The sequence below is a fragment of the Antennarius striatus genome, chromosome 3, assembly GCF_040054535.1.
Source record: "Antennarius striatus isolate MH-2024 chromosome 3, ASM4005453v1, whole genome shotgun sequence".
Classification (NCBI taxonomy): domain Eukaryota; kingdom Metazoa; phylum Chordata; class Actinopteri; order Lophiiformes; family Antennariidae; genus Antennarius; species Antennarius striatus.
The window spans coordinates 26,791,763-26,815,552 of record NC_090778.1 but is presented as its reverse complement, the minus strand read 5'-3'; the positions used below and the strand labels follow the sequence as shown (position 1 = coordinate 26,815,552).

At 50.8% G+C, this 23,790-nt stretch overlaps 1 protein-coding gene across 2 annotated transcripts; it reads right to left on the bottom strand.

The window, feature by feature from the left end:
* Positions 1-285: 285 nt before the first annotated feature.
* Positions 286-23,545, bottom strand: igsf9b (immunoglobulin superfamily, member 9b). 2 transcript variants are annotated; one of them, XM_068311965.1, is made up of 22 exons: positions 23,067-23,545; positions 19,316-19,411; positions 17,766-17,972; positions 10,434-10,580; positions 9,048-9,199; positions 8,762-8,879; positions 8,355-8,496; positions 8,124-8,269; positions 7,883-8,025; positions 7,668-7,808; positions 7,473-7,589; positions 7,247-7,397; positions 7,042-7,153; positions 6,786-6,961; positions 6,472-6,707; positions 6,288-6,372; positions 6,010-6,180; positions 5,587-5,620; positions 2,296-5,496; positions 2,002-2,153; positions 1,644-1,840; positions 286-1,441 (listed from the first exon to the last, which is right to left on the bottom strand). In XM_068311965.1, exons 2-21 carry the CDS (start codon positions 19,374-19,376, stop codon positions 1,656-1,658), a joined length of 5,877 nt encoding a protein of 1,958 aa, XP_068168066.1. In that variant the 5' UTR covers positions 19,377-19,411; positions 23,067-23,545; the 3' UTR covers positions 286-1,441; positions 1,644-1,655. The 2 variants fall into 2 exon arrangements, with proteins under 2 accessions (XP_068168066.1, XP_068168067.1); XM_068311966.1 differs by lacking the exon at positions 1,644-1,840.
* Between the last annotated feature and the right edge of the window lie 245 nt (positions 23,546-23,790).

The window sequence follows — 23,790 nt, the reverse complement described above, 5'->3', positions numbered from 1 at the left end:
ATTTTGTTTACAGAGATGTTGATTATTAATTTATGAATAAAAGTTGTTTATTGTCTGTTGATGTCTGCATTTTACATTAAATCACTGCGGTGATTTATTGTAAGACTAAAGCCGTACCGACGTCATTATCCAGAAAATGAAGGCCGGTCTGTGAAAATATTGTCCAGTCTCAACTGCTCTGTGAGCCAAAAAAGATTAAATAATAGCATGTTGTCTCAGATTTCAGAATAAACATTTTATTCATTACAAACATATAAAAATGACAAAAACAACAACGTGGTGAGATATAAAAATTTCCATTTTGTACAAAATCTCCAAAACCATCGTCAGAATTTCATTCACTCTTGTTTTTAGTAAATATAATACAAAGCTACAAACGGTTTCTTTAAATCTGTTTGTCGTGACATAAAAAACAGCTTTTGTCATTTTCCAGTAAAAAAAAACAAAAACCCAAAAAATTAAATGAGCAGAAAGTTCATAAGGACTTTTAAATTCCAAACAGAACCAGAAGTCGATGAAATATTCACAGTGCTGCCGTCGCGTCAGACGTGGAATGTAAACATCGTTGCATATCGTAGCTCACCTCAATAAATACATGGAAACACATTTCGTGTGAACCCCCCCCAAAAAAAGAAGATTTCAATCATTTTAAATCCTCTGATCAGTTTGGTTTGATTATCAATCAAAGCCTCCAGGTGAACGAGGGCGACTTAAGGCAGAAATAATTTCCCCCGTCGTTCGTTTAATCAAGGTTTGACCTTTTCAGGTGGAGTTAAGTAGAGTTTAATCGTCTGATGAAACGATGAGGAGGAATAAACAACAGGTACCTACAAACATTTGTACATTTAGAACAAACACTATGAGATTATCCGATGAAAATGATCAGGACGTTATTGTAGAAACGAGTTCATGGAACCAGGAGGATGATAAACTCTCCTCAAACGTAAAGATGTGACAGTAAATGGAATTATTCAAGTATTTCTCATTCAGAAAGAGGTGAAAATACTTCAAGCAACACAGAGAACACAGCAGACACAGACGTCCCACCAACAGATTCTATCCTGGAACACATAATTGTCACAAACAGCCCTTTATTAAAGGGAAGTCTTTCGTGCACCGCACACAAACCTGGAATAAAACCCCTCTGATGAAGAGCTGCTGCTTTTACAGACGAGGTTCTTCTTCGTCAAACCCCTCAACTGGATGCAGTTCGTTTGTCAGAGCGGCGTTGTGTACCTGATTGTCAAGACTGAAAACAACCAACAGGACAGCTGCAGGATCTTAGGAACATAAATAATCTGCTCTCAGCTTAGCGGATGCAGAACGGAACCAGGACCAGAGGAAGACGCCGTCTGGTTCGTTAACTTTCGTCCGCTGTAACAGGATCAAACGTTTCTTGATGTGCGTTCAAGTCGTCTGTCGATTCAGGACCGAGAAAAACCTGCGAAGGACAGAGAGCGGCACGGCGTTAGACCGCGGTCTTTAAAAGTTAACCCACATTTAAGCGGAGGATCAGACATTCTTGCATGCACTAATTTAATTCTGCGGGGCGGGGGGGTCACAGCAGCAGGCGAGAAAAAGGGTTGCAGGCAGGTGAGAGGAGGCGAGGTGGAAAGAGAGGAAGGCGGGGCGGAACAACGGACCGGGTGAAGCCGCTAGAGCAGCGCCGAGCTGGTGTCGGAGTCTGACCCGCGGCCTGTGGATAGGCTGGGCTCACGGGGGCAGACGGTTTCCTGAGCGCGCCGGTACCGCTGGTACTCCTGGCGGAGAGCGTTGAAGCGCGCCTCGCTCAGGAAGCGGCTGAACTGGTCGCCCGGCGGGCTGACGGGGGGAGGCGGGCCTGGGGAGGGCAGGGGGGTGGGGGGGGGACAGGAAATGCATGGAATGGCACGTCATGGGACAAGCTCACGAGGGATGAACACGTGCAGCATCGCATCGAGCGTTGCGATGGCGATGACGCATGCAACATCAAAAATAAAACCAGAGTTTTGGAGGACTCACCTTTCCGCTGCCGGTCCCGGAGGCCGCCGGTTCGATCGGATCTGAGCTCCCCCCTCCCTCTCTGATCGAACCCGGGGGCCTCCAGGACCTCGGGGTCCACGCAGACGTCAGCAGAGTCCCACTCATAACTCTCATCAACCGACGTGTTCCTTCTAACGACACAGAGGAGGCGGTCACATGACATCATCGCAAACACACACACACACACACACATCACAAAAACACCAGTTATGTTCCCTCCACCAGGAAGACGCTCCGGGTGCGCTTGTTCTCGTCATCCGGGCGGCGTTTCACCTTTTCGCTCTCCTCTCTTGAAGCTCCGCCTCCGCCCGGTGGCGCTCGTTCTCCTCCGTGGTTTCGGGCGAGCTGAGCAGAGTGGGCGTGACGGAGAGCGACTGGCGGAAGAGGCCGGCGCTGCCTCTGCCGCTGCTCTGACTGGCGTAGCTGGCCCGCCCACCTTCCCTTGGCTCCGCCTCCCCCCCCCTACCCATCAGCCTGTAGCCCTCTCCCTCCCTCGGTGGGCCGGTGGTGTAATAAGGCGAGGGCCAGCTGATGCCCCTGGGCAGGTAGGACCTCGGGGGGCCCCTCCTGGGATCCGCGGGTCTCAGGCCGTCCCCCCTGGGTCCCGGCCAGTGTTGGTACTCGGGGACGGGGATGGGCGGGGGCACGGGGATGTAGTTATACTGCACACACCTCTGGGGATCCTGATACGAGGGGGCCCACCTGGAGGACTCTGGGAAAACGGCGGCTTGCCGTCGCCGATCGGGTTCCATCATGGGGGGGATGGAGGCGTGTCTGGGGGGGTACATGGATGGAGTGAGGTAGGGGGGACTAGCTAAGGGTCTTTGAGCGGGGTGGGGTCTCTCTAAGCTCCCCATGTCGGGGCGTCGGAACGGGACGTACTCCCTCCAGGAGGGGCCCGGTCTGGGGAAGGAGGAGGGGCTGCGGCCCAAACTGTAGGACCGGACCTCGGGGGTGGGGAACTCATCCCAGTAGTATTTCTCAGAGATGTACGCCCGGGGGCTCTCGAAGTGCTCCCACCTCTGAGAGCCCAGACTGAAGGACTTCTTGAGGAAAGGACGAGGCTGTCCGAACCCCGACAGCGCCCTGCAGGGGCCCACGCTCAGGGACTTCTTCAGAAACGGGGGGGGGGCCTGACAGATCCGAGAGGCGATGTTGTTGGCCCGGCTGCCCTGAGACGCTTGTCTTTGGGATTTCTCTGAGAAAGAATCGCTGGCGTCTACGAAAGTCTGCGAGTGTTTTGAGGCGATATCGGCCATTCCTCTAGCGGCGCTGAGCAGGGGGTGGGGGGATCTGGACCCGCTTCTGGATTCGGGTCGGTCTGGTCTTTTATTCCGTGTTTTCTCGTCGTAAAGTTGCTTGCAGGTTTTTTCTGGGCCGGGAGGCGACGACGACGACGGCCTCGGCTCGTCTGGGAATCGTACCCGAAGCGACGGATCCTTACCTTCTCCATGGAGGGGGCGCCTCCTGGAATGACAGCTGGACTCCACAGAGTCGGCCCCTTGTTCCTGAACGTGAACCTCCCAGTTTCTGGGAACCACGTCGGGCTTAGCTGCTGTGGGTTTTCCTGACTTCCTGTCTGAACTCGGCGTCTCTGTGGCGTCAGCCTCTTCCTCGGGTTCATCCACGCTCATTTCGATGAAACCAGGGAGGCTCAGGTACTCCAGAATCACACTCGTCTGCACGGAGGACACTTTGGGCGACGGCGCTGCAGGTTTGGTCTTGAAGGATCCGGATATTCTGGGAACAGAAAACTGGGATTGGTCGCTCTCGACTTCTTCTACAAGTGTCAACGTGGAAACGGGACTGGGGCTATCGGAGAAAAGCCCCCTATCGCTCCTCCTGGAGCGAGTTCGCACCCCCTCCCTCTCCAACTCCGAGTAAAACCCCAAAGTCCGTTTGTCCTCCTGCGGCCCAGCCTCCCTTTCTTTGACCTTGGCCCCGACTTCTTGATGTTCGGAGCGAACGGTAGAATCGCCGGACGGACTCGCGTCCCCTCCAGCCGCATCCTCTGCAGGCGTCTCAGGCCGACGACACGGAGCAGGCGGCTTCTCGCCGTCAGCGGAGGAACCTCTGGTCGCGCCCGCGTCAGCGTACGAGTGTCTGGATCTAGAAGTTCCACCTTGGCCCAGAGTCTTCTCCCTTAAACCCTGTTCCGTCACGGACCTCCTGCACGCGTCTGCCCCCGTCTGCGGACTCAACGACCGGGCTCTGATCGGCGTTTGGAGCAGGGGATTCTCTGAGGTCATCTCCATGGAGATGGTGGGAAGGGAGGTGTTCTGTGTGACCGGAGAACGCGACGAATCGACGGTAAAGGACTCGTCTGTGGTGAGAGGACGCGGCGAACCGGGCGAGGTGATCTCCTGGAGTCTCCGCACAGGGATGAGGCTCGTAGCCGCGGTAACGGGGCTGATGTCCCAGTTCATGCGGGAAGCAGGGAGCCGGTCCATCGGACTGCTGGTGTTCCCGAAGTAACACGCCCTCCGGTAGTCGGACACGCGACTCGTCTGACCGGCGGGTCGGTGCTTCTGCCTCAGGGCGACGTCCTGCAGCTTCCATACGGGTTCTTCTTCTCGTGTGTTCTCTATCTTTATCGACTGTCGTTCGTCTCTACCCCCCCCTCTCTGATAGGACGTGTAGTTCCGCAGCTCCTTCTCCATTTGCTCCCTCTCCTTCGCTAACTGGACACACTTGTTGATGCTATCCCTCTCCGACTCGCTGTCCAGTTGTGACACCAGGGTGCCGTTCTTCAGGTTCTCCATCGGCTGGTAGCCTCTCTCCAGAGGTTTACTTTTCCTTCCCAGACTTGGGAACAGATCTTCAGTATTTCCCGGCATAAAATACCTCCTGTGGGTGTCGCTGGGCTTTTTCTCACTGTTGTCCGAGTAGAAGCTGGCTCTTTCCAGCAGGGCTTCAGAGCCTTGTTCGTCATCGGAGTAAAAGCAGCCGTGACGGGAGAAGTTTCTGGCCATGGCCCGGACTCTTCCAGGAGAGGACGGCGGTCTGCTCAGCTCCGGGATGTCCACGGTGAGAGGGGAGTTCTTCCTGTCTTCCTTCTCCGAGCTCAGAACGCTCGACTTTGGAGAATCCCGGAACGACGTCCTGTTGCTCCCCGAGCCGCTCGCCCCGCCGTTAATCTGCAGGATGTCCTCCTTCGCGTTCTTCTTATCGGAGGGGCTGGGGTCCTCCTGCAGCGGTTGGATGATGAAGCGTCCGTCGGGCCCTCTGGAGATGGACTCCAGGGTGGTCGGAGACGGCGCCTGAGATCCCAGATGACTCTCAAACAGCGTGTAGTGAGGCGGAGGAGAGGAGTTGGACAGGAGCTGCCTCCGCTGGTCGTGGTACTCGCCGCGGCTGCCTTTGTCGAACGACGAGCGGTCGGACTGGGAGGACGAGGCGTTGGGGAAGAAGGGCAGCGGCGGACACAGCTTCAGCTTCAGGACGCTGTCTGGGCTGCGAGGAGGTGAGCGAGCGCTGAAAGACACGGACAAGAAACCTCATCAAGTTTGGAAAACGGTACCAGGAAAGCTTTCATTTCATGCTCCATCCGGTGAAGACACTTACTCTGGAGAGTTCTTCTGGAGGGCAGCTGGGAGATCTGAGACACGGCGAAGAAAGCAATTAGATGAAGACATCCCATCATAACACATTGTATTAAATTATTAAAACGATTAAATCCCGCGATGCCATCACATTTTTATAGCTCTGGCTTCCTGAAAGTGTTTTTGTTTTGTGATTATATCTCATCAGGTTTCAGAGATGTGTACAAAAAACGTTTAAAAAAATGAAAATTTGACCTTGACCTAGTTTTCTCAAGGTCAAGGTCATCATCTCATTTTCATCCCCTTTGCGGCCCGAGTAATGTGCTTTTTGTTTCATCCTTCCATCTGCAACGGTTGTGAAGACATTTGGTGGACGGATGGACGGACGGACAGACGCTGACAGTCACAACACATCACCGCTTCGCTGGACGTAACAAACATTCACCTTGTCTTCTTTTTCTGCGCCGCCTCTGCCTCCTCTGACTCATGTAGCACGCCGTCACCAATGAAAGGATGATGGCTGCAAACAGGAAGCACACGCCCCCCAACACGCCCGCCAGCAGAGGCTCAGGGATGACCTCCAGGAAACTGGGGCGCAGCGGGTACATTTCCATTCCTGTAATCAGACCGGTGAAAAATGGCGGTTTGGAATTGTCACAGTTTTTATCCAGTGGCGTAGATAAACCGGTACTGAGTCAGAGGAGTCAATACAAAGCCACCCACCGACGGTGTTGACGCTGACGGACTCGCTCGGGTCACTGAGGACTTCGTTGGCGCGAGACAGCAGCCTCAGATCGTAGCTGCAGTCCTGAGACAAACAGAAATGGGTTTTTGTGACTGACGTTACGTCACAGAGCAGCGACGTCACGCCCCCCCCACCCCCACCCCACCCCCGACGAGTCTTTACCCTGAGCAGGCCCAGCACTAGCAGCTCGCTCTCGTTGGCGCTGATGTTGCTGCTGAGGATGACCCACTGGCCCCGGTCCTGACGGCCCTGCAGGACGTAACCCGTCAGAGGGGAGGAGGGCGCCTCCGGGGGCGACCACTGGAGGAGGATCCCTTCCTCGGTCCGATTGGCTGAAAGGAGTGTGGGCGGGTCCAGCAGAGGGAGTGTGACGTCTGTAGGCGGTTCTGTTGGAACGGCTGATACCAGGAGAAAAAAAAATACATTCAAAACAGCGCTAACGACAGCGAGGAGGAAACGGGTCGACCTCCACCGACCTTGTGTTCGCACGGAAATGATTTCGCTGAACGGTCCGGAGCCGAGTTTGTTCTGAGGGAGAACGCTGAACTGGTATCCGGTACCAGCCAGCAGCCCGGTGACCAGCAGGTAGCTTTTGGAGGTGGGTACCGGCAGAGACGCCCACTCGTGTTTCCCTCTGGACGCCTGTTTGACCCTGGAGGCAAAACCGACACGACCGGGACAGTTTAGACTGCGGCCTTCTGGGAGCTCCGGCGTGTGTCGAGTTCTACTGACCACACGGTGAATTTCTGGGTGTATCCCCCATCGAACCCCGGCACCCAGGACACGTTGGCTTGGTTCATCTCCGTGGCGACGGACACCGAGGACACGGCGTGAGGACTGGTGCCTGAGGAACAGAAAGACAACGTGTGAACGGTCTGCGGCGGACGTGGCCGCAGATCGGGAGCAGTTTTTTGCAGAAATGAGGCGGCGCTCTCACCCAGCACCATCACCACGGTTCCGGCGCTGACCGCCGCCACGTGGTTACTAGCTAAGCACTCCCACCCCCCCTGGTGGTCTTTACTGAGCGGCCGCAGCAGCAGGGAGCCGTTAGCCAACACGGTGTACTGAGAGCGAGGAGAAGGGCCGATCTGTGAGGAAGAACAGGAAGTGATCAGAGACGCTTCGTGAGGCGTCTTCCTCTCAGAGAGGGGGTCACCCCGTACCTTACTCCACGTTATGTTGGGGGCGGGGTCCCCGATGGCTTCGCACGGAATGATCAACTCTCTCCCCACTTCCTGGAGATACTCCAGCTTAGGGAGCACCGTGAATGTCGGGGGGTCCTGCAGGAAGAATGTAGAATTGTACTTTACTGTTTGTGTCTACAGGATGGATTTCACTTCCTGTGTCGGGATCCTCACCTTCAGAATGACCCGGGTTGGTTCCGACTGGCCCATGGTGCCGTAGCTGTTGTAGGCCGTACACGTGTACAAGCCCACGGCGTTGTCGTTGGCCGTGGTTATAAAAACGGAGCCCTCGGAGTTCACCATCCACCCCGGGTACTGGACAGAGGAGAGGAAGCCGATCAGTGAGGCCCGTCTGACAGTTTCCTGTGTGTCTCCAGGGGTTATCTTACATTATCAAGATTCAAACTGGTCCCGTCTTTGGTCCAGTTGACGTACAGCACGGGGGGGTCGGCCTGGACGGGGCATTCGATCACACCCTCCATGCCAGCGGGCAAATACGTTTCCCGCGACATTCGGCCGACACGTGCAGGATCTGAGGCGGAGGAGAAGGAACCAATCAGAAAACAGCATGCAGGGAAACCCACAAGCATCCCGGGTCAGGGTTCAGGAGACAGACGACTTTAGGCTTACGTTTGACGGTGAGGTGCGCCGAGGCTGAGGGCGGGGTCAGGAGGCCGTTGGTTGGGATGCAGGTGTAGTTACCGGCGTCTTCTGGGATGAGATTAGGAATGAGGAGAGTCCCATCCACCAAAATCTTCACTCTGGACTTCAGAGACCTGAAGATAAAGATATCGAAGAAGAGATTAAAAACCAGCGTTTTATTTCACACCTAATCTAAAATAAATCTCTTCAGCGACTCACTCGATGTGGTAAACATTCTGCCCCTGTTTCAGCCACTCGTAGGTCAGGTTGGAGGGGTAGGAGTCAGCCTGACACTGCAGAACGGCCTCCTGGGACATGTTGAGGGTTGTGTCCTCTGGGGAGATGATGATGATGGGGGGTCCTTGGGGACGAGACACAACAGCGTTAAAGCAGCGTTCAAGACCAGATTGAATCAATGCAACGGCAGGGGGAGGACAGTAGGTGGCAGTAGAGATTCTTCAACCACGGATGTCCAACAGGAAGTTCATAAAATCATTTCAGGTGAAAGAAGAAAACTGAATCGGAACAGAACTTTGAATATATTTACTTTTAAAAGCATAAACTCTTCTCCTGCTCAGCTGCTTAAACATGACAGCGATAAGACTCTGTGGCATTTCACTGCTGACCTTTGACCTGCAGCTGCGTGGAGTGGGTCAGGTTCCCCTCCGTGTTGGACACGTGACATTTGTAGACTCCTGAAATATTTCTCGTGACGGAGGCCAAAGACAAGGTACCATTGAGAACCTGCGAGTGGGCGGAGGATCAGACAGAGATGATGGCGACGCCGTCGCAGACAAGACAACAAAGTAGTTCCCCCTCGGCGGAACATAAAAACCACAACTCCTACAGGAAATGCTAATTAATAAGTATTTAATTAAAAGACGGCGAGTCCCATCTGTTCTTCCGACTCACTTTTATTTTCTCGTGTTTCTCGATTCGGCTCTCGTCCTTATGCCAGACGACAGTTGGCCGAGGGTTGCCGTGGGCTCCGCAGCTGAGAGTCAGAGAGTCTCCCAGCAGAACCTCCACGAACGACGGCGGCGTCTTGATGAACACAGGTGGAGCTGCAACGAGGGCAGAGCCATTAGATATTCATCTTTATTTAAATATGCAAATAAAGCAGCCCCAAATAAATACTGACACTAACAGAGAGTGTAGTTTATTAAACTTTTAAAAAGGATGTCTGCATCTAGATCCACTTAAATAGTTGAGGTGTGATCGGCTGTGGTTTCATACTCATTTTTGACTTTTTTTCATGTATTCTGTAATTTGATGGTTTTTTGACGCTCTAAAGGTTCGGATTATACTCAGGCTACCATTTCAATTCATTAACTTTTCTCTGATCTCGTCTCCACATCAGAATTTGGGGTTTCCCCTAGCTGACAGATCCCCGCTGTTGGGTAACGTGTGTTCATGTGATATTGAGTTCAGGCTCTGACGTAACGCTGTTGTGTGTGAGAACGGTGTCCAATGTTCATCCCCTACCTCAAATGTAGGCCCTTCATTCACTGCAGCACAATCATATCAAATCTCCACTTCACACTCGGACGAAATCCGAACTCGAGCCTGGCGTAGCTGTGATGTGTGTGTGTGTGTGTGTGTGGCCAGGGTGTGTGTTGAAGGATTAAATTAGGCTAAAAAAAAAAAAGACAATTCCGACATCACCTGACAGCAGGGTCTCTACAGACAGACCAGATGTGATCAGTACTGAGTCCTGATTCGCTGCCATGACACACAGGAAGTAAAGGCTGGAAGAAGCCAATCATGTAATAACAGCCAATAACGCAATAAAGTCCCGAACTGATAACGTCATAACTTTTGGCTATTAACATAATAATTAAGGGTTAGGGTTAGAAATACATTATTACATTATCAGTTGAGGACTTTTATTAAGTCAGTGGCCATTTAATACATTAATGCATCACATCACATTTCAAGAAAGGGCAAATTCTTTTTGTTATTGGCTGTTATTATGTTATCAGCTTTAACAAAGCTCTGACTACAGCCAGAGGCAGCGCTGAAGGTAAGTAACAGGCCAATAAGGTAATAAAAGCCCTGAACTGATAACATTTAACCTTTGGCTAATAAGGCAGCAATTAGGGGTGAGGGTTGGTAATAAATGACCATGTTATCATCTGTTATTACATCATTGGCTTTAACAGGGCTCTAAATGAGCCAGAGCCAGCGCTGAGCGACAGACACACTCGGCCCGGTGGGCCTGGACCCGCGCCCCTGAACCCGGCGCCCCTGAACCCGGCGCCCCAGAACCCGGCGCCCCTGAACCCGGCGGCGCTGCACCTGTGATGGAGAGGAAGGTCCAGGTGCCGTTCTGGAAGTTGTCCTTCTCGCTTTCCAGCAGCAGGATTCGACATTCGAACCAGCCCTCGTCCTCCAGGGTCAGTCGATCCACCAGCAGAGAGGCGCCCCGGGTCAGCGACACGCGGCCTGGGTGGGGCGGGGGTGAGGGTGAGTTTAGGGGGGGGGGGCAGAGGGGATCACACACACACACAGGCAGCGTCAGCACATGCAGGAACAGGCTTAGCGCCACGACAAAAGAACACAATGTCAAAGCAGCGATGAGACGGAAACGGATCCAACGTTCACAGCAGTAAAAAATAGAAAACGTGCTCCCCGCTAAAGGAAACTGAAGAAACCAATTATGGCAGGGGTGTCAAACTCATTTTCACTGAGGGCCACATCAAAGGGTCAGATGTGACTAATAAATGTAACTAAATGTAACTCAATGTAATGTAAAATAAGTGTAACTACTCCTTCATGTTAAACAACGGAATTTATTACTGATTAAAGTCACCAATATTACAGAAACACAGACAAAAATCTGTTTGTTTCTCTGTTAGAACATGAATCCTTTGAATCCATCAGGTCATTGAACCCACAGAACTCCATCAATCAAGGATCAAACTATCCAGAGAATAAAGAAAAACAGCATCAAACACAAGTTAGGACATTAACTTTGTTCAAAAGCTTTTTTTCAGTGTCAAAATGGGCTGAATGACTGCATTGTGGGAAATGTAGTTTTGGTCAGAGCACACTTCTTACCTATTTATTTTCAGACACTCTCACCTTTTATCTTCTCCCGGGCCACATAAAATGATGTGGCGGGCCGCATTTGGCCCCCGGGTCTTGAGTTTGACATATGTGAATTATGGGATGCACACCCGCAAAGCATGTGTGACATTAAACTGCATTCTGTGACCGGACCGTACCCTCAAGGTAATAAAAATAAGAAGCTGTGAATCACTGGTGATGACTGTAACGATGAGCCACATCACTAATAAAGGGGGTGTCCTGTGAGGAGCGAAGGACGGGCGCCGCGGCAACGCTTCATTAAATCACTACAGTGGGAAACGTCGTGTGTCACTACATGAGTCACACACCGGGACGCAGATAAACAACGGAGAGGAGGGCAGATGAGCGATCTGGACGTGTGTGAACGCCCTTTAAGACACAGATGGACACACACACACACACACACACACACACACACACACACACACACACACACACACACACACACACACACACACACACACACCCTGCTCCATGTCCTCTCTCTGTACTTCTTACACCTCCTTGTCAGGCTTTGAAACTTGATCTGTCGGTTGCCTGGTGACTGGAGCCTGTTTTCAGGGTACTGGAGTACCCTTCCCTACCCTAACCCCCCCTCCAACCCCACCCCCTTCCTTTTATTCTGACTCTCAATGAACTCTTTTTTCCCCCCTTCAATCTCCGGGCTTTAAACGGCAGGAGGATGCATGCCGGGAGGAGGAGGAGGAGGAGAGGGGGTGGGGGGGTAGAAACACACACGTTGCTCAGTTTGAAAGTAAACGGGAATGTGGGAATGTTTTCCCGGCATCACGTCATTCCCGTTTGCAGCAAACGAGTTTGTTGGGATAATATGAGTTCAGTTTGTTTATTCAATCCTTTGTTTCTGCAAGGAACTTGAAAATAAAATGTCTTTTCACCCTCGGCGGACGTATTGTACAAAAAAAAAAAGAAAAAAAAAAGCAGCGGACGATTGAATATCCTGCAACCCTGAAGCAACAATATCAGCAGAAACACGATCTCCTCACTGTTCACACCTGTTTACCTCCAGACGGCGTCTGGAAATCCATTCCAGCCAATCAGTGGCCTTCAGACGGGGGCTGAGGGTACCGTCAGACGACAACGGCTAACAATTAACCCTGCATTCCTGAACGAGGCCGTCGCTCTGCCTCATAGGCGGGTTTAATGTTTGACTGACCTCCTAAAACACAGACCGGCGTGATTTCAAACAGGTGGGCAGGGCGGGGCGGGGAAACGTGCAGACGGATGATGATGATGACAGGTACGGGGGGTAACTTCAGGCGTTTTTCTTTCATCTCACCCGGAACATGATGATCATCATGGAGAAGCCAAATTACGTCCCCCCACCCCAAAAAAACAAGACAAATGATTTAAAAAAATGCAGAAATTTTGTGGTTTGATGAGGTTAATTTCAAAACGACCTGCAGACATGGAACGCGTTCTGATTGGCTATTTATTTACACCAAAGCCAGCAGCTGTGATTTCTTCCCCATCTAGAGAAAAGTCGGAGACGGTTTCAGCCCCAAACCTCCAATCATCGACGTTTCCCTGGAAAACTCTGGGAATCTGAGCGCCGGCTACCCCGGGGGGAACCAGTTATTAGATGGATCCATTAGTAAATGACCACATTTCCAGCCTGGACAACCAATTGGTGCAAAGAGGAGTATTTTTTACACTCATTTCCACTGGTGAACGTGTGTGTTTTCTATCTCATCTTGTTTTGATCGCTTTCTTTTACTGCCGTTGGACTTTGAGAGAATCAACGTTTTAACTATTTACAAACCGGCTGCGCTCTGATCTGGGGGGGGGGGGGCGTGCTCAGGAACACGTGGGTGTGTGTATACATGTTGATTTTCAAAAAATAGCCCGAGCCCTGCCCCCTGCGTGTCCACAGGGGAATTCTGCTTTTTACTGCCCAACACTTAACCCTTTCCCGTCGCCTCCCTCTTGTCCATCACTACAAAGAGACAGCGCCCCACTCCTCATTCTCTCAGGTTACCATGGCGATGGGAACCAGGAAAAGCCCGGCCTGTAGGTTTTTAAGATTTGAATTCAGTTGCTGTGGAAAATTGATGGGGGGGGGGCCCAAACATGGGCAGGGGCGGGGTCGATCATGGAGAGGGGAGGGTTTTCTACTGTCAGAGATTTGAAGAATTACCCCTGGAGGGGGGAAATAGTCTTGTGTCACACCCAGTGGGCAAAAGAAGCAGAGAAGGAAGAGAGAAGGAAATGAATGAGGGACAGAAAGAACGCTGTTTGGCTTTCAGGCGGACAAAAGACTGACGCCGGGTGACAAAACGCCGCTTTTATTTCAATTTAAATGTTGCGTCTGTGGACTGAAACTGGAATGTGAGGCGGCGTTCGGCAGGTGATCGGCGCTCAGTCGCTCAAAAACACGTCCTGATGCTCAGATAGAAATAAAAACACAAACGTTTGGCGAGGGAAACGAGTGAAAACCCAACGACGGCTGACGCAGAGGTTACGGAGAGGTTACGCGGAGACGGAGCATCGATAACCCCTCCCGGCAACCAATGAGGAGCTGACCTTTGTGAACCCGGAGCCCCATAACTCCCCAGCAGACACATTCATCACCACCCCCCCACCAATTCTATATGAGCACAATGTCCAACCGGCCTCCTCAAGAGACCAACATCATTAGGTGGACAGGGAGGACGGCTGAAACAATAGAGGGGCTCCTTCCTCATGTCCTCCTCCTCCTCCTCCTCCTCCTCGTTCTTCCTCCTATCACATGACGCCTCCCCGGCCAACTTAAAATGAGCCCTTGTTTCCAAAAAGGTGGGGCGGCGGTGCAGCCAAGGGTGGAAAATGGAAACGCTAATCCGCTGCTGGTGTGTGAACCTCCTCATGTGGGTCCAGTTCTCGCCCGGCGGCGGCGGCGGGTTGGGGAGTCGCTCAGATTTCAGCGCCGTGCCGCCGGCCGGGAGATGTTGTCACATGGTTTGTGATCTGCTACTCCTCTTTTTTTTTTTTTTTTTTTGTTAGATGAGGCTTCTGTAAGTGAAACCGCTGCGGTTCAGCCGAGCAGAGAGGAGGTTCAACCGCACGCCTTTCACACCCCGTTGCATTCTGGGTTCCCTTTAAGTCTCACCTCCACTCCTTTCTTCTCTTCACGTTATATTCCTAATTAGTTTTGCAGCTTTTTAAGCTCCAGAATGAGGTTTAACCGTTCCACAGGGCTGGGTTTTGCCTGCTGGTGCGTCTGCAGTCATACATGGGGGGTACAGTGAATTAAACGTCCCACAACAGGAAGGAAGACGGATCGGTTTTTGTTTGCAGAAGCTTCGGCGCTGCTTTTCTTTGTCCTTCCGTTTGTGCACAAACGAATCGGGGCAGAGGTGCATTGTGGGATCTGTTTTGATTTGAATACAATCATAAGTCTGGGCCCGGCCCCCCCCCCCCCGGTCTCTGACAGCTCGCCCCTCCTACGCCCCCCCCCAAATTTCCCTCTTCAATCCTCCTGTCTGCGTAATCAGTTTAACCCTCTTATGAATAGCTCTTTGTCGTGAGATAGATTACAGTTAACTCCGTCCCTCTCGCTCTGTCCGGGTCCGTTAAGCCCCGCACCAGCAAGCACACACAACTCACGTGCCAAAACTAAGAGCAGGAACCTCCCGACTCGGCGTACAACTGGTGCACGATCACAAAGTGTGTAAAGATATGGAATCCGGTGCAGCAGGATTATGACAGATATTTGAAGCTGCCGGCTGCAGAGAATTTGCTTCGGTTTCTGGACTGGAGTGACCGTCAGGAATGTGTTCAGCATCTCCAGGAAGAGTCCTCATTAGTGAATATCAAGCGTGTTATGATGTGATATTTGTGGAAAAAACTCGTGAAAGATGGAGGGATGACCTTCCCGACGAGTCGCTGAGCTCAACTAAAATGATAAAAGGTAAAATGATTTCAAATATAAAACTTGGCCGGTAAAGTTTCGACATTATTCAACAAGTCAAGTACGTTACACAAAATGAATTCAAATTTCTCCCTTTCACCGACCCAAAACGAGCTCAGTCGCTTTGTTTTCTGTCTAACATATCTGATTTTTAACGAAAAAAAAAGAAAAGGAAACCGACAATCACAAAAAAGACGGAAGAATCGGAATCGGAACTGTTGCCCAACTCCGGTCCTCTCTGACCCGACAGGTGCACGAGTCAACAATGAGCGAGAAAACAACGCAACATGGGTTCACAACGCCGCCGGAGCGTCAAGTTTCAACATCCAGGGAACAAAAGAACAGGAAATACCTCAAAAGGAAGTGTTTCCTGGTCAGAAAGCAAAACTAAACGATTGATTAAGAATTAAGAAAGTGATGCTTTGTATTAGTCAATCAGTCAAGAATTGGATGAACAGGATGTGACATGAACTGATCTCATGTGACTCGCTGACACACCTGAGCTCCTGCTGCTCTCACTTCTCTAAAGGTGCAACTGAATCTCCTTTCATGCTTTGCCGCACACAGACCTGATCTGGTTTTGGTGGGAAAAACTGGTTGTGGAGGGATAAAGGTGATCGGTTTCTCCTTTCAGCTCGGCTACTTTCAGCTTCTGGCATCGCCAGACGGACGCGTGTTTGCTAAAGGTTGGTCGATCGATACCAAAGTCCACCGCGGTGTAAAGGGGGGTTAAAGGTCACAGAGTTCCTTTTCTTTCCCATACATTTTAAGGTGAACATGCGTGCAGCCGACGCCGCTGTGGAGAGCGTGATGGAGGCCTGCTGAGATCTGGGGGTGCGCTCATTGTCTTTCTAACCTCGGGTCGGGGTCTCGTCTTCACAGTCACTACTGATTTCTCTCAGCACACAGGAGACATTTAATCCCCCCCTCCCGCGTCGCTAAACGATTCCGAGGCTGCAAACGTGTTTCCTCAACAAATTTAGCAAAAAACAGCCCATAAAAGAATGTCAGTCGGAGTTCATCCGCCTGCTTCGTCTCTGTCGTGAGCTGACTAATGTTCAGGCCTGCAGGGCATGCTGGGTGTGAAACGGAGAGGAAGAGAGGGGCTGCGGGTGTTCATACCTTCCTGATTCGGTTCAATAGTCTCTGAGGTCTAAACAGTGTGGGGAGGGTGGGGGTACGGCGCGGTTTGCAATCTCAAATACTGTACACCTGATACCGTATCAAAAGATGTGGTTTTAATGGACGACTGGAATAGTCCCAGGAGATACGACCCGCTTCGATTTCTAAACACGTCCGATAAGATCAGTGAGATTGAGACGAAGCAGCAGACGAGGCGGCGTTTTATGTTTTATTTTAGCCACCCCCCCCCCCCCGCCCCCCGAGTACACGGCATAAATCAGGTGCGTCTAATAACACGAATCAAACCATCCTGTCGTAAATCAACACGGATCAACGCAGACAAGCCGGGACAAGGATGAGGAGACGGCCGCCGACTCTCAGACCGCCTCACGGCTAGATCAAACCCCCCCCCCAAAAAAAACGTTTTAATTTGAGGGTAGAATACATCAGACCCACAGCGGTGACACGCTTCACGTGACGCCATCTGCCCCCGGTGGGAGGGGGAGACACGAGGATCTGAAGCACAGAGCGCACACACATACACACACGCACACACACACACAAACACGCACACACACACACACGCACACACACATGCACACACACGTACACACACACATACACACACACACAAAACAGATACGTCAGAATCTGTGGACGACCCCATCGTCTTCCGCTCTTGGCGGGTTGTACATCAGACGATCGCCCTGAAACAATGGCGGTTTCCCGCTGACGGGAGTGGGGTGGGGGTGGGTGGGTGGGGTGGGGGTGGGGGGGCGATGTGATTGTGGCCCCTCAGCTGTCAAGATGCTGCAAACACTTTTGTGGTTTTTGCTTTAAAACAGTATTTTCTTGCACATTTACCCTTTCCTAACGCACACAGTGCAGGACTTTGGGTGTTCTGTTGGGTTCGGGGGGCCGAGGGGAGGCTGTGACACCCCCCTCTTTGTCTTTTGTCCCCCGGTAGACAATGACGGGATTATAGGGCTCCAGTAAGAAAACTCCCTTTATTCCCAGCGCTTCATCCATCCTCCTTCCAGGACAACAATCTCCGCTGACTGGGTCACCCCCCCGGCATACTAATAAAACACTGTCATCAGAACGGCACGGCCCCACCTACACTCCTAATCCCCACAATACGCAAGCGCTACTGGTGCACCCCCTCTCCCAGCTCAGTCGCCCCCCTCCCCCCTGTAACTACCTCCATTCTGGCCCTTCCCCTTCTCCCTGCAGCCTCCAACACTCAGACAGCACCAGCAGTAATTATGGGATTGTGGTTTGGATAGATTACCTCTCTGGGACGCCTTTTCATCCCAACTTCCCCTCCTCAAATCTCCATAAATGCCAGTGTGCCGTCTTTCTAAAACAACGGTGTCTGCGCCGACGCCTCCCTCTTCTCCTCGTCCTCTTCAGACGCGAGACGCTCCGATCGCGGCCGCGACACGTGTCGCAGGTACTTTTGAGTTTCCCTGGAAGCGGCGTGTGATCGCAGGCGTCTGAGCGACCCTTACCCTTGTAGTTTGGATGGACGCGCGGCGCGTACACTCCGAATTTAATCAGGATGGGGACGTTGAAGCCCAGGCGCACCCACTCCACCACGTGCAGCGGGAAGAGGTTCGGGGTGGTGTCTTCTCTGGATGAGGGGGTGAGGCTGCAGCTCAGCTCCGCAGAACTGCCCTCCCTGGCACGGACCAATGAGGCGTCGGCTTGAGACACACCTGCAAAGACAACAACAGGTCACAGATAGGACATTTGTTCTCAGCACAAGGCCTTCAGCTGTAAAGCACACGGGGTGTGTGTGTGTGTGTGTGTGTGGGGGGGGGGGTCAGGGGCTTTTAGGAAGAGTTACAGCTGATAGAGAGACCGGATTAGTCTGTATGGATTTAGTTTGGTCGTCCATCCTGATGAAAAGTGTTGCTGTGACAAGAAAACTTCAGAGAATACGACCAAGACAGACAGACAGACAGATTTACTTTATTGATGCCAAATTTGGTAATTCTCAAACATCAATGTTTTGTGTGTGTGTGTGTGTGTGTGTGTGTGTGTGTGTGTGTGTTATCCGTGCTGTCGGAGGCCCTGTTAAAACACTTGTGTGCCATTTGGTGACGGGTTCGTGTTGCAGCAAAGCCTCCAAACACACCTCGATCCCATTAGCGACACCTGGAGCAGCCGTCCCTCTGCCGCGCTGCCCTGCGCTCACGTGGGTGTGTGTGTGTGGGGGGGGGGCGCTGCTGGGTGCCAGTGTTTGCTCTGTCTGGGTGATTACTTTTAATCTCAGTTAGGTGGGGGGGGGGGGTGTGATGGTGGGGGCAGGAGCGTCTGTGGTCGACCTCTCACCACCCCCTGTGGTTCACACATGGTCTGTGGACCAGCAAAATCAATCCACCCCCCTCTCCCCGCCACTACAACACCCCCCCATCCCACCCCTTATAAACGCATGCAACCACACAGAGTAGCATGCCTGGGTTAGGTTGGGGGGGGGGGGGGTAGCGTAAATCCCAGATTGATCTAAATCCACACCCACAGATATTATTTAAGTTGGATTTTGGCCTCATTCTCTCGTGTCCATGCCCCCCCACCCCCACCCCACCCCCCCACCCCCCCCCCCACACACACTTTCTCTAATGTACGGCAGCAGGAGCCGAGCCAGATTCATCACCATCTCACTCAAACTGTGTGTTGGCAGCTGAACGACAACATATGCCAACGGCTTCGCGACGCTCCACAGGTTGACGCCGGTAAACAACAAACACAACACCCGGAAAACAAGCAGCCTGTCTCAGACACAAAAAGACCCGTCGGCGTTATGCAAACGCTCATTGTTTGAAAGCGTTCCTTCACGTCGTGGTTAAACCCACTGATTTGTGCATGGCGGTGACCTCGCTCCGTCCTGACTCATCGTCTCCCACCGCTGACGTCACCCGCAAAGTGAGGCTGAAAAGACTGAAGACACAACAAATTTCCCCCCAAAAAGAGAACTGAATTATGAAGATGAGGTGTGAGTGTGTGTGTGTGTGTGTGTGTGTGTGTGGTGGATGCTCTTTGGCGTTAGCGGACTCACTCAGCAGACAGATGGCTACAGCAGCGGTGACAGCCTGAAGCCAGCGGCGCTCCGGTCCCATGGCCGTCCGTCACACGCCGTCACACATCCCCCGACCTGGAACACAACACAACCTGGTGACTCCAACGCCGGACGCCACAGCAACATTCACAGGGTCTCTGCATAACCCCCACCCCCCCGTCAGACGAATGTAATCACCTCATAATCCAATAACTACACCAAAATCCAGATGCTTCCCTGTTAGTAAGTGACTGTATTCTTTGAAGACACGTAATCTTTGGGAAGATTTCTGCACGTTTGTGCCGTGGTGGGATCACTAGTGCAGAGGTACTGTAGATGTTCATGCATGTTACCGTCAGCGTACCTGAGAGCACTTTTTTTAAACCTGATTGGTGGAAAAGTCCTTGTCTCACACCGGACAGGCTGAAAAGATCAGACAATTCTCCTTCAAACTGAACACACTCACAACTTGTCGCTGCCCTCGATTCCCCGTGAGAACTTCTGATGAACACCTTTTCCAACACGAGCAGAAAGCCAAAAGCATCACCACAAACACAATGGAGAGGCCAGAGGCACACACACACACACACACACACAAATCACAGTGCCTTGGCTTTACAGTAAGAGCAATGAGGAACGGATTACTCCTACTGAGAAGCATGATTCACTCAGGGGGGTGTTGGAATAAACAGGACTGTTATAATGGACTAAAAATAAGAGAAAAAACCCCCCAAAACAACAACAAGTCTTTTTTTTTCTAATTTTTATGCCTCCAGCTGTCATGAAATGATGGAGGAGATCACACAACAAACAGGAACCTCTGCAGCTGTGGGTTAAAGATGAGCAGCGTTGACTCATCACGATGATTCGATGAGGGTTTCTGTGCCCACCCCCCTCCCATCCCACCCCCCGTCAGCGGCAACACAGTCCAGTAAACTGCTGCCTCAGCAGAGGACATTAAGCTCAGTAACGTGCGTGGACACCGCTGACCGGATTGCGATGACACAAATTGCTTTGGATCTAGTCGTGACTTAGCCTCCTGGACGGTTCGCCCGTCACGCCCAGAGTAAATCCCGCCCTGCTGCTCAGCGTTATTTAGTGTAATCAAATTAGAGATCAAATTCACATCAAGGACAGCGTGTCATGCAGCAGCAGCGCGGAGATCAATCGCTGCTGAAATCGAATCAGTGGACCTAACGCTGCACAGATCACTTCGTGTAAAGCCGGCAGGTCGTGTGTTGACTGATTCCACACGCGTCAAAAAAGGTGTTTGGAGCTGGAAAACCAAGACTTTTCTGTCCAGCAGGAACTTCAGAAACAAAAATAATTAAAAAAACGAGCCATTGTTCACCAAACGATGAAAGCTGGAACATCCTCATCGATATCTGTTTGTTGAATCAGCATCCAGATGGATGGACCCAAGCTGTCAGCTCCAACAGCTGGTAGGCCAGACCTCCTACGAATGGATCATCACTGAATCACTCCGGCATCAACAGACGAGGTCACGCTGCGTAGGAGGAACACTTGGAGCGCGGTGGTCAAACGAGATGTCTAATTTAGAACAATTTTAAACTGGAAAACGTACGACACAAAACATAAATCTGGCACCTGGAGTGTCTGGTTGTGTGTTGACTGGCAGCACCTATAAGCAGATCCCAATGGGATGTTGGTGACGGGCCTAAGGAGGCGCAGCATCACCCTCTTAGCGATCCTGGTTAATCTCGATGGTGGAAACCAGCAGATTGTGTGAGCGTCGCTGGAGCAGAAGCTTTCAGGACAATAAGACTCGTGTTGGGAACATCCCCTCACGTTTAGCACATGTGAACCACGGTTATTCACACACGACTGGGCTGTAAACCATCAACCTTGACTGGTTGGACCACAGCGATCAATCCGTGCGCGCTGGCTCTGACATGGAAACCTAATTTAGCATCTATTGACATTTACTCTAAAGGAAATGAACTGAGGACGCGCTGGCACGAGAGCAAAGCCCCGTTCTGGCGACGGGGAAAGCCATATGGATTCATGCGGCGCTGGAATATTGTGTAATAATATTGACCGATGAGCGACGGTTAAACGTTTTTAATTTACTCACACAAAGAAAACGCCCGGATTGAATTCACGTTTTGTCAAACGAGTGAAAACCTACTCACGTCCAGCGAAAGTAAAGCAGCTGAAACGTCCTCCTGCTAAGCCTTAAGTCTTTGTCCCTCCCTGCCCCCGACTCACGGGTCAGTCGCGTAAAAGCACTTCAAAAGACCCGACAGCGAGACGATCTGGGGGGTCAAAGGTCAAAGGTAACAAGCTGGAGTCCGGTGTTGAAGCACGGCGCTGGTTTGAACTGGGAACATGAAGATCAATAAGGGATGCTAAAGCAAATCCCACACAAACCCCTAAAAATGTGCATTATTACAGTTCTGGTGTCCTAATTGTGAGATAATCTGCCGCTGCGAGGCGTAAAAGGATTTTCCAGACACTGGTGAGACAGTGAACATAAAATAACGGACATCTACGTTAAACCGCCGCTTCCTCTAACCTCCTTCAGCTTTGAGAAATGATTTCACTCGCGTTTACATTCAGCATCTGATCGAGCTTCTCCACCGACGCTAACAGACTCTATCCTAACTAATAACCAGCAATTTGGAGAAAGCACTTTCAACTCATGAATAATTTGTGTGTCAGAACAATCAATTTCCTTCCGCAGCAGACAATCTGTCTACAGGCCGCAGTTCACCACATGGTGTTCAGAATGCTGAGAGGAACAAGTGAAATTTTTAAAGCTTGATAAATATTCAAATATGTGGGATGTTAAAGTGAAACCTGAACCACAATCTGACATCTACAGATTTCACATTGGAAGCTCTGGATGATCAGATCAGCAGCTCCTTCAAGTATTCTTGTAAATGCAAAACTGCTTCCCGCACCTCGCTGCACCTATTAAATAATGCAAGAACACAACTGACTTATAATGAAATGATTCCCTGAAGAATCCAGACTGTAGTACAGATTTTTTACTCTTGTGCTCTTTTGGAGGAAAAACCATCATAAACATAAGTTTTAACTCAAAGATGGTTAAAACCCGACAACCTACAAGCCGATTACAGCAGGCAGATTATATTTTTGAAAGTAAACAAAGCCCCTATGCAGTCTTATGGTCCAAAACAAGGGATTACAGGTTCTGCAAAAGTGTGTGTGCACTTGTGCACCTCTTTTCAAACAAATCAGTGTAAAATACAACAAAAACAAAGGATAGAAGTCGCTAAATAACACATAAAATGACTGTATGGACGCTCTTTTGCACAAAGCAGCTCAGCTTGTTGCACCATATGCAACAAGAAAATAATGTCTGATTCCACATGCAGCACAGGATCTTCATTTGTGGAACCCAATAGTGAATTGTGATGCACAGCCCTGCACACAGACCTCCTATACAAGGACAGGTGCATCTTTTGTCTGACTCAGAAAGGAACCCTCATTTTTCTTAAGTGAAACTGAGAATCATTCTTTCTATTTTAATCATGGGGGTAGAAATCACTGCAGATCAGCTCAGGGTGTTGAATCTATTCACATGCCTGTTAGAGAAAACACTCAAATCACTGGTGACAAGAGGCGCGTCTGACAGTAAACATAAACAAAGGCAGCAGCGGATCGGTGTTATTGCTGAGGGGTAATCCGTTCAGAAGGGAAACCGATGCTACAGAGGAATATCGTCCCTGCAGAGGATGCTTCAGACACACAGCTCCCTCCTTACCTTGCTTGAGGCACTTTTTCCACTTGAAGATGAAAGTATAATCTTTCAATCCATTGATGCAAACCAAATTTAACTGTTCATTTCCTCCTTTTTAGATCGAAGTGAGATTAAAAAAAAAAAAAAAAAAAACTTATAGGGATTTTTAAATTTAAAAAAGACGGAGGAAACGGGGGGGGGGGAAAATCACAGCTGTCACATTTTTGTTCTCAGTCCGTCCGTGGATGAAAAGAAAATAGATCAGTCGTCGACATCCGCGGTCAGAGTTGCTAAAAAGTATTTTGAAATTTTAATAAAATCCATGAATCCAGGTCACCTTCACCCGCACTCCACGAGTCCATTTAAAGTCCATTTAAACTTTCCACACCTTGGCTTTTATGTCCGCAATCGTTTTAGTCCATACTTAGTGAAAGAACCTGTCATTAAAATTTAATGAGTTGAGAAAAAGCTTCAAAAATTGCGCTCGGGCAGCGCAGTGCGCATTTACCGTCCAACAAGCGCAAGTTTCACTAGAAAGCGAGCAGACTGCGCGTTTAGGTGTAGCTGTTGATACTCTGGTCTCCCCTCCCATTATTATCATCGTCCCCTCCTCCTCCTCCTCTTCATCCTCACACAGACGCTGTTTGAAAAAGTGTCAGTACACAAAAACAATACCAACACTTCCTGTTATTCCTTACAAAATAAAACTCCCCTCGGAGCCAACATAAGATGCAGAACTGAAATAGTT